Source organism: Acanthochromis polyacanthus, chromosome 12, assembly GCF_021347895.1.
Source record: "Acanthochromis polyacanthus isolate Apoly-LR-REF ecotype Palm Island chromosome 12, KAUST_Apoly_ChrSc, whole genome shotgun sequence".
NCBI classification, from domain to species: domain Eukaryota; kingdom Metazoa; phylum Chordata; class Actinopteri; family Pomacentridae; genus Acanthochromis; species Acanthochromis polyacanthus.
This window is the reverse complement of record NC_067124.1, coordinates 25,682,147-25,692,943: the sequence shown is the minus strand read 5'-3', so window position 1 is coordinate 25,692,943 and position 10,797 is coordinate 25,682,147. Positions and strand designations below refer to the sequence as shown.

Sequence of the window (10,797 nt, the reverse complement as noted above, 5' to 3'; positions counted from 1 at the left end):
GTGTATCAGTGGAGGATTTTACACTGTCAGAGGAGACCACAAAAAGGAAAGAATTTCCAAAAATGTGCTCGCTTGTCTTATGATCATGGTGCTCTTGTATAGTTAAAAGATAATAGCTTTGTTTTTATTGTTTACAGATACAATACATCAGACCCACTGACACTGGCCTGTTGGTAAAGAGAGTTATTAGCTTTGAATGCACATATCTGATGCTTTTAGTGAAATTTTTCCTATTTCTGTTTTAAACACAGCAGCCAGAGAAGAGACAAGAACACAGCAGCTGGTTGCTGCAGCTGAAGTGGAAAGAACATATTTGGAGGTGAGTGTGCTGTGACACATGGTTTAGAACATTTAAAGTTCGTCATAACTTGGCTGATAATGTCCACATATTAGATTCTGAGGCCCCGTGGAAAAGGTGAGTGTCCTCCATATTTGTAACACTCTGCACGGAGTCAGTTTCAATGCAAAACTGGATCATTTTCATCTTCTGGTTTGCCTTTAGTGGAAAAGGAAAAAACTAAAAGCCTCAAATGCCGTGCGAGGTGCCTCTTCAAGAAATTAGAATGCACAATCACAACGTGGTGAAAGATGAGATCAAGTCATGAAATTATTTTCAACTGGATTTTGTAACAGAATCCGATCCTTTGCGGGTTCTCCTGAGTTTTGGCAGGAGCCTCCGACCCTGCCCCCAGGCAAAGGTGAATTTAGCATGCACCAGCTTTCTACACTCTCTGCAATGTTTAATTTATTTCAGCTTCACTTCGTGGAACCCACATTCATCACCCTGGATATATGTGGTAGAATGGCAGCGTAGACGAAAAAACAGTTATTCATAAGAAATTCCATTTACCACTGGTTAAAGTTTTATTCAATTTGCAAATGTCCCTAAAAAGGTTTATTAAAATACTTATGTCAGGTTTCAGATTTGTTTGAAAAATGGCATCTCCAGGCAGAAAAGTGTCAGCTAAAGAGCTGTCAGTGTTTATTAGTGCGTGAGCTGAATAGTCTGGGTATAGAATTATTGTTAAGGTAAGACAATACTGAGAATTATTTACAGATCATTTATATTAGCGAGGCAAATTTGATTTCCTGGCACTTGATTTGATCAATAACTCAATTACATCGTAATTTACACTTTTATACAGTAGAAACCGATCGACTGTATGTTTAACAGTGCAAACCTAAGCCTTAGCCTGCTGCTCTAAACACGCAACATGGAATGTTAACAACAGTTTTACTAAAAATGATTTCCAAACTGTATTGTAATATTCAGTAATCTTCTACAACCAAGACAGATCACATTTTAAAAGTTACAATATTCTATTTTTTTGGCATTTGTCAAGGAAATTTTAACCAATGGCTCTTTGAAATATTTCACCATCTTCTTTTATGTGCTCAGTTCTTCAAAATTTACATTTTGCTGACACGATGAATTAATTTTCTAACATACATCATTCATCTGTACATTTGTACACTTATTTAGCATCGTTGTATGACGATGGCGAATCAGCAAACAGCAGTCCTTCTAAGGACGGTCCTGAGGCAGAGGCAGGGCCTAAACTCATGAGGGAGGCGGGGATGTGTGTGCATCATAAGTGAGCGTGCTCGGAGCTCTGGTCGCTGTCATGACTGTCCTCATTGGCTAAGGAGTCCGTCGAATGGTGGAGCGCTGCGATGCCAGAGAACTCTGACGGCAGCAAAGTCCCCTTTTTCACATTCACCAGTTCTTTCTCTCGAGCTGCTGCCCCCTGCTGGCCGCCTTTCACTCTTTTCCACTTCATCCTCCTGTTCTGGAACCACACCTTCACCTGTGGGGTTAAGTAGACAGAAAATGTCAAATTCAGAGCTCTTTAGGAGACAGCAAAGAGTCACAAAAATAATCAAGAAGTAGTTAAGAAGCCCTATTGCTTGACAGCACCTTTCTCTTAAAGTTTGGCAGCTATTTCTACAGCAGCAATTAGTGTGTGTACTGTTCCATCTGCCACTTGGCGTCTACCTGTTTTTCCCTGACTCAACAGCCTCGGCCGTATTTACGTCTCTCAGATTGATGATTAAGCTGTTGCTTAAAACGGTTTACACGTCAAGTAGCAGCAGAGGCTCCGTGAGTGTCGACACATGTGCCTGAAAGGAGGGGGGGTAGGAGAGTGGTCGAGCTTGCCCCTGTCAGGCAGGGTGGGGTGGGTTTATTTTTGGGGAGTGTCATTCCGAGGGGACCGAGCAGTCACATGGCCAGGAAGTTAGTTGACAGCACAAACGTTTATCTTAAACGTCAGGGCCGTACGCTGTGCTGAGTATCACCTCAGATTCTTTACAAGCCTCAGGGCCTTTTCTGAAAGCGGGAGAGGGGCGAGTACTGCGGCAAAGGATCGCTTTATGGCTCTAATATCAACCCAGACATGTTATTCTCAAGGCTTATGGACACACACTCCTCAGACTCACCCACATTGTACCTGCACTACACCTACAGTGACGCTCAGTTAACACCAAAGACTCCTGACTTCGATGTAAAGAAAGTTAGCGGAAGTGTCGATCTACAGGTTCTGGACGGCTCATTTAAACAAACAGTGACAGACCCCTCAACTGTTTTTTGTAACTTCAAATCAAATCAACAGACTACTAATAATGCACAAAAGCACACAACCATTGTTGAATTGGTATGACTTCATTTGTAAGTCAAAAGATGTTGACATTTTGGTTAAAACTGCTTGATGAAAAGTGGCATCAGGTTATTCAGTTATAGCATGTTAACAATTAGATTTATTGCGTTGCTGCTATCTTTTAAATACACTTAAAATTTGCAAGATGTAACTTAGAGATCTAAAGAAAAACCTCCTTTTTAATCAGATTTAGTCTGGTTTTAAACTGAGCGTGCAAGACCTGAAGCTCCACTGCTGCCATCTTTGAAAACAGTCCAGTTTTCACAGCCTACAAAGACATAAAACATCCATCAGATTTCTCCAAACAGCTCACACAGCATAAATCAAGTGCCGTGGCCAACTGATTGTATTGCCAATATTTACCTCACTATCTCCCGCTGTATATTTTCCCAGACAAAGCTGAGGTCACACACATCGTATGCAGCACAAGCTGAAGAAATTTCATGCACATTCTATGCTGCTTAAAGCCACAAAAAGATTAATTGCAACAGTCTGGGAGGAGGCTGAAGGGGAGTTATGGTGGTGAACTCTGCGTTTGGTGGCCCCGTGGAGTTCAAGGGGATGATGCCGTCTTTAGAGTTTTAGCATTTTCGTAACGTAATGCATATGCAGAATGATACTTACATACTTTATGGTACATTTGTCACTTTTCATGTCACAATTTACAGTTGGTCTTCGGCTGAGGAGTATGAACTTTTATGCGATAGTCCAGATGTGCAAACCCACATTGCTTTAAAATCCCTTACAACACACCTGCAGATATTTTTATTCACTGGAAAAAGCAGATTTTTTTTATAATAGTCACTTTTATCTAAAGCTCCTAAAACAAGACCTTGAGTGTCGTACATTTTTAGCATCTATATCGATATGTTTAAGTGACGGATAAGGGCTTACATTTTGAGAAACTTTGAAACTTCTATCACCGAAACAATATTCAGTTAGTTTAAATCAACACTTAGTTGTTTGAAATTGCCATTTATTCAATTAAAGTTGAAAACATTGTATTTTTTTTAGATCTCATCCTTTTTAGATCTTGTTTTTTTAATACATTTCTCATGGCTGACATTTTCATTTGTGATAGAAGGAAAACTAGGTGTAACTAAAAGCATTAATGGTGGCTCTGCCCCGGTAAGCTGTGCCATTGAACCACTATAAAAAGCAGCCTGGTACTAAATGGAACTGAGCCACTGCTGATGTTATTAGTTACACCTGCTTTTTGAAGGTCCACTGGAGTTATTATTCTCCTTCAGGGCATTAATGTTGACTCACCAGCTCATTTTCTACTTTTGGATGTACTCGGCTTATGTCGTCATTATAATTTTTAATTTAGCATGACATATTAGACGTAAAGCTTTACAAACATATATATCTTTGGGATCATATGTAGTTATTTGCACCCGAGGCATCATCCGAAACTCCATTTATCCATCCAGCATTTTCTTTACATTTAATCACGCTGCAACATATCACTGGCAAGGTGTCAACTAAGTGTGAGTTACAGCTTCCAAATGGGTGTCATAGAGCAACAGGCTGGACGCCGTTTCCTTCCCCCAACCATTTGTCTCCTGTTATTTATTTCTTGTGCCTGCATTTTACAGCAAGCGGCCCACGCTCGGAGACCAATTTGTGCTTGCAGGGGTAGTGGGAGAGAGGAAGTGACTTGCTAGACAGCACTTCCTTCAACCCGTCTCCCTGCCTTGACTGTGGGCTGCTTGAAAGAATAGACAGGAACATCTGGAATATGATAGTCCCGTCTCACAGCCACATCTGGAGCACAATAGCCCTTGCACCGAAGTTACAAAAACACAGTAGCGAGCCGAAAAGCCTCCTTGTAGTCCCGAGGCCGCCTCTGTTTTCACAACATGGCATTAATGTGCTAATGGGGGGGGTTCAAAAATGTCTAAACCCAGGGGGAAACAAGCAGCAGTGGATAGGAACATACTTGTCTTTCAGTGAGGTCGAGGTTGACGGCGATCTCGTAGCGCCTTAGTCTGGTTAGGTAGTTGTGGTGGGCAAACTCGGCCTCCAGCTCTCGGATTTGCTCCTTGGTGAACGCCGTCCTCTCCTTCCTGGGCTTGCTGCTCACATCTGACTTGTAATTCCCGTCTTGGGACTCTGAAACCAAACACCACACAGGTTTCTGTTGCACTCAGGGCAGATTTATATGCAAGAAAAATAAAAATAAAGCAAATGTTATGTGGCAGGTGCAAGACAGCAGGAGAAGAAAAGAGGCAAAGTAAGAGAAACAATGAGAGCTGTCAGTCACACTTTATTGTTCAGTCATTGTTTATGAATACTTTAAGTGGCTGGAAGGACTCATGTGCGGTAACACATGTGTGTCTGACTGTGGCAGCTGTGCTATTACAATAGGCTGCCTTTTATACTGCCAACATGGATTTAATTTGTCTTAGTCTTGAAGAAATCTGCTGCTACAACCTAATTTTTTAAATGTGGAACAAAACAATCAGCAAAGCAGAATCAGCCAAAGTGCCACTATTTGGAACCAGTCCCCCCCCCCCCCCCCCCAGCATTGTATCTTTTCATTCACAGCTTTCAGAAAGACAGTAGAAGTCACATATATGTATAAAAAATATCCTGTAATCTCGAAATTGATGTTCATAACAGTAAAAAATGCAGTGAAATTGCAGTAAAAAATGTGCAAGCACCAGATTCAAGGCAGGTATTTGGGGCAGATTATGAGTTCCCCTCAGAAAAATAAAAATCCCCTGCTTGTGTCATCCCCACTTCAGTTCACCACCCCGGAAAAATACTTTTTGTTTTGGTATTTCCAGACTTTCCGAGGAAAATACATACAGTTCATTTGCCCTCCGAAATTTTCCTATTGTGAGCGGCCTCTGTGGTTTCTTTGTTGGACACGCTTCAGTTGCACATTGCACTTGAAGGCAGCAGCGATTGCATGCTAATTCATCTGCGGTCCTGTTCTGCAGTGTGTGTTAATCCAGCAGGCCTCCACCAAGCCAAACTGTAAATAGTCCTCCAGCCCCGAGCCAGACTCACAAACGGTGCAAAGCGTGAAGCCACGTAAGAGGAGAAACTATCTCTTCAAGTAAGATCTCTCCCCTTAGGGACCCCTGCTGGTTCTGTTTTTGTGTCGTAAAGCGAATCTTCCTTCTAATTAAGTATGTATTTTTTCAGAGCAAAATAACTCCCTTGAGAGTCTAAACAGAAGATGAGGGGTGAACTGAAACTGCTCTACAAAAGTTATATTTGTAAGGCTTTGTAAGGCACCGTTTTAGAGACAGAGACAAACAAAACAGATGTAAAACTGCAAGAATTCCCTCATGAATTTTACGAAATGAAACAAATCATTGCTTGACCCGCAGCTTGTGTCCGGCTCCCCCCTTGACCTTGCCTTTCCCTCCCTGTAATTTCTAACTCGGAGTGCTCCAAACAGTGTGTGGCTGATTGAAGCGGGCCTTCAGACGTATTCGCTCACTCTCTCTGGTAAACACAGACATTGTGTAAAGAGAAATAAAAGTGTAACACCGCCAGCTGCTTTAGACAAGCAGGCCTGGAGTTAAAATGAGTGGCAGGCTTTTATGACACAGCCACTACACCACAGCAATTAGGTCCCCGCCGTAACTTTCATCTCCCCACAAAAAAGGAGGAATAATATGAGAAAAATACACGCACCCAGACAGGGCACGTCGTTTTGGGTTCCCAAATGAACTTGTGAAGGAAGGACCTTCTCAAAATTAATGCAAGAATGGACAGTTAAAATTCTGATATGCTTATATATTTTTTTTTATTTCACAGGCTGGAAATGGTTATTTTCCCTTAGTGAAAGTTGTGATTTTTTTTCAATATATTTTCCTCACACACAATAATAAAGTCAAAAGCACCAACACGTCCGCAGTGTTTTTGTAAAGCTTTCTCAAGGAAACTTCAGCCGCCAGTGAGAGGCATTCGGCACCTCAGTCTTCCTTTTCACAACTCAGCCTCAACAAAATAGGACTTCAAGCACCTTTTATTGTTCCAGAGAATCTAGTAACTTCTTCAAGAACAACCACTCCCTCGACTATGCAAGTATGACCCAGAAACGGAGCTAAGACACTCTCCCCTTGCTTGTGCTAACGGCTTGCCCACAAAAAACCCGAGCAGGTTATCCAGAAACCAGACACCCTGACTCATCTTATTAGCCCACCCTGCGACCTTCCTTGAGGAAACAATCACAACTGGGTATTAGACACAGAAAGTTGAGATGCTGCACATGCGAGCAAAAGGGGGTAAAAGCTTGCATGGAAATGAGCTTCCAGGTTGTCTTATTTCTGTATCTAAATTCAGGTTTCGCTCAAGTTTCTGGCCCAGATGGTGAAACCTAATCAGAGCTGTATCTCGTGCAACAGGCAGCGGTCTGATATTTAGACAGCTGATTGAGTCAGCAACCTTGTTAGCCCCAATAATCAGTGTGATTGGTGTTAGCGAGGAGAGAATGCACAGCACATGTAATGAGTCTGCACTGACTATTGTTACAGGGGAAGTGGGATTTGGAGGCAGAGGCTCAGTTTCCCAATGATTTGACAAAAGAGAAAAGGAAATAGGAGGTAGTGTTTTAAATTAGCAGATTAAATATGCTATTGCAACATTTTGCGTGTGGATAACTGGACATTTAGCACAAACTAAACAAAAAAAATGAAAATGAAGCTTTGAAAAGCTTTGTTGTGTTACACAATTTTGGTACATTTTGCGCTGCAGGGAACTGTCACATCTGGTGTTTCTGTTAAATCGATGAGAAATGTGGAATATAAATCATATCCAGTGATGTGTATTAATTACAGCCAGTCAAAAGTTCATTCTATTATATTTGCGAACTTGAGGCCAGTAAACTTTCTGTAAACTGCAGAAACAGCAGCCTGTCAGAGGGAATAGAAGGTGTCTGAGGTGACAACCAGCATCCTGAGCAAAAACTAATCATGTGTACGATAATAAAGTGGATATGGTGCACTATGAATACAAAGAGGCGTTTAAAGGGTGCAGAACGGTGGTGAAGGCCCACAATCCTCAAATGGACAGAGAGAATGGCGAGACACACTTTCCCTGGAAAACTCTAACCAATATCACTTTCCCAGTGAGAACCCTGGCGACCCGACCCCAGCAGTTTGTCACGCTGTGATTGATTATTGTGGTGACTGCAGGTTGGAAATACTCTGCAGGTCATAAGGGAGGCGTTATCTATTCGAGCATAGTACTAAAAGAAGGGTTTGATTAAGAATTTGTGAAGAAATGCTTTTAGAATTGTCTGTGGTTTGGAGTTTTTTCATATTGTCAGTCATAAGACTGTGTGTTGATTTTAGTACAATAAAAAGTTAACATACACATACATGATTTAAGGATTTTATTTTTTGTGTGCGTGCGATTTTTTTATTTGAAAGATTAAGGTAAGAACACCTGCAGTCACTTAAAACAATAGAGTTGTAGAGTTGTAAAGTTTCCTGAAATTTTACAGAAAAATAGCCTTAGATCTCACAGTGCTCACAGTAGTTTTTAGGGATCAAAACAGAATTTATTAATGGAATTTAAAAATCTTGAAATAGAAATATCTTTCACAAAGATTTAAAGAAGATAAATTAATTTGGCAACCCACTAGCAACCATTGCCTTTAAACATTGCAATAATTTCCAATGTGACACCCTTAATCATTCTCTTTCCCAGTATTTTGGTTTGGTTCAGTAAGTCTGACTGCAATTTGTTTAATGTCCAGGATTTAGAAGAGAAGAAAGCCTGAGAAGTCGTGTCCGCCGGGGTGTTTAGTGTGGCGCGAGGCGCCGGTGTAGCCTTTTACAATCCATGACATTAATTCTTTACTATGCGCCTCATTCTCTGCCCTCTGAAAAGTGTCGCAACAAACCAGATGTGATTTTTAAACAAAACATGGCAGTAGTCAGATGTGCCCACACAGTTATGATGTGGCCTTTGCTCCACGCTTCAGTCTGAGTGTTGCCTGCAGCCTTGCTGCGTGTCAGCCGACACCTACAAACTGCTTTTCAGACAGTTTTTTGTTTTTCTATCAGAGCTGCAGAATTCTCAACAGTCGTGCTGTTGAATGATTTAGAGTAACATGTACAGATGCTTGTGTTATTCTTGAGCTCTGCCTGGAATTTCTTGGAATGCTGATATTTATGTGATGATGTTTATCTACACATTGGAAATGTTTCCAAAGATTTTTACTCTAAGTCTTTGCTTGTGCAATGTGTCTAAAACAGCTTTTCATTTCATGATCTCAAGAAAAACTATCCGAGAAATAAAATCTCTACATTTAGAATTGTTACTCTTCCTCTTTTTTTTTTTTTTTTTTTTTTTTAAAAAGAACTTCTCACACAGCACCTCTTACCTGAACTGTCACTTTTCCTCTTGCCGTTTCTCTTCTCGGCCTCAGCAGGTGACAGTGTCTGTCTGCCAAAGTCTGCAGGCACACAGGAGGCCCCTGTAGGGGTGCTGCTGCCGCCCAGACTGGGGGTGCTGGCACACATAGGGTGGCTCAGGTCAGGAGGTGTGGGCCCATTGTCATGGGATGAGTGGGAGTGCGGGTGGCAGAGGCTGTGGCGCGTACTACTGCCAGGTGACGGCATCTGTGGGATATGCCAAGATGCGTGGTGCTGAGGTGGATGGTGATGCTGCTGGGAAGGCAGGTGGCCGCGGTGGGGGTGGTGGTGGTGCTGCCCAGGAAACAGGCTGTCATCACCCGGGTAGCTGGAGATGATACAGGGCGAAGGTGAGGATGTGGAGGAGGAGGACGAGGAAGAGGCCAGGTCTGGGTAGGAGACGTGGTCCGAGCGTCCGTGAAGAGTCAGAGGAGACTGGGTGAAGGCGGGATGCAGGGCCTGTGCTGGGGCGTGGGGGCTCCGCAGGCAGCCGAACAGTGTGTGATCCATCATGTGCAAACACACACGGCCCTCCAGTAAAGGTGAGAAGGGCAAGTGAAAGGGGGTAAAGTTACTAAATCAACCAAAAAAAAAGCAAAAAGATCACAAGCACATATCCAAGATGCTTCCTCTTTTCTCCTCGGCTATCCCAAAACTTCTCCCTTCAGTTAGAAAAATCAAATAGTCAGAACAGAAAGCAAAATGAGTTTTGAAATGGGTGTCCTGTGGTAATCCGGAGCATGCGGCCAGTTGCCAGGCTGTACAGGATAAACAGTTAGCCCAGGACAAGCAGCAGCAGAGCCTCTCAGATGTCAGGAGGAAAAGGGGACTGGAGCTCGAGGCTGGGAGCAGAAGGAGGTTCCTAGGAACTGCAGAACGAGGGGAGCCGGCGGAGGGGATGTTATAAATAGGGTGTAACGTGAGAGGGAGGCTGGGTCATAGACTGCATACGCGCTACTGACCACATACATATGATCACCCTCCAAAAAGCACAGCACAATAAATCTGTACTATTAAAATGGCTGAGCCTCAGGAAAGAAGGCAATTTATTTTGGACTTGGATCTGACCTCCGGTGGCCATCTTTTTTCCCTGCAAGAAAACAACCTTAATGGTTGATGGGTGGGGCTGGAGGGGAGGGAGGGAGGTCGTATGAGGGGAAATGGGGGAGTGTGGAGAGGTAGAGGGGGAGAGGTGTCAGGGGTTAACTCGGCATCTCATTCCATCTCTGTCAGTTTTCACCCCTTCAAATACTGTTAGTCTTGTGGAAGCGAGGCAGGGATGCTTGTTGCTTCCATTAATGGTTTCCTTTGCACACTCTTTTTGTCTTCTCGTGCTCCAGTTTGAGACTCTTAGTTGACATTTATCAGAAATATGAAAAGCTTTGTTGCAAAATAATAACTTGGTTTAGATGTTGCGATCCAACTGTTACCTGCTGCTCCTAAAAAATAACGGTTCATTTTAATGTAGCGAAACCACTCATTTTCCTCGGGATTTTTATTTCCTTTTTTTTTTTTTGCAAATGTGTTTATCTCATTTTGAAATGAAACACATCATCAAACCGATCCGCTCACGAATACAGATACCAGTTTGACATGATCTGAGGTCATGAAATTGTGAGAACTGCTTTTATTCCAAAAGCTTCACGTAACAAATTAAGTCATTTTCAAATGACTTCTAATTACTGACTCAAATTTTAAAAAAGGTTGTTTTAGACGCCAATGCAATGATTTCTTTTTTTTAAATGAAATCAATTCTT

The 10,797-nt window shown here is 42.3% G+C and overlaps 1 protein-coding gene across 1 annotated transcript; it reads right to left on the bottom strand.

Moving 5' to 3' along the window:
• Nucleotides 1–840: 840 nt before the first annotated feature.
• On the bottom strand, nt 841–10,544 carry meox2a (mesenchyme homeobox 2a). The gene is made up of 3 exons (XM_022197364.2): nt 9,010–10,544; nt 4,600–4,772; nt 841–1,808 (listed from the first exon to the last, which is right to left on the bottom strand). Exons 1-3 carry the CDS (start codon nt 9,551–9,553, stop codon nt 1,590–1,592), a joined length of 936 nt encoding a protein of 311 aa, XP_022053056.2. The 5' UTR covers nt 9,554–10,544; the 3' UTR covers nt 841–1,589.
• Between the last annotated feature and the right edge of the window lie 253 nt (nt 10,545–10,797).

Excerpts from the sequence above, each read along its gene's own strand:
- meox2a (XM_022197364.2), bottom strand. The coding sequence starts at position 9,553 with ATGATGGATCACACACTGTTCGGCTGCCTGCGGAGCCCCCACGCCCCA. Across the intron at positions 4,773-9,009 it reads GAGGAAAAGTGACAGTTCAG|AGTCCCAAGACGGGAATTAC; the intron begins GTAAGAGGTGCT and ends GTTTGGTTTCAG. Across the intron at positions 1,809-4,599 it reads TCGACCTCACTGAAAGACAA|GTGAAGGTGTGGTTCCAGAA; the intron begins GTATGTTCCTAT and ends TTAACCCCACAG.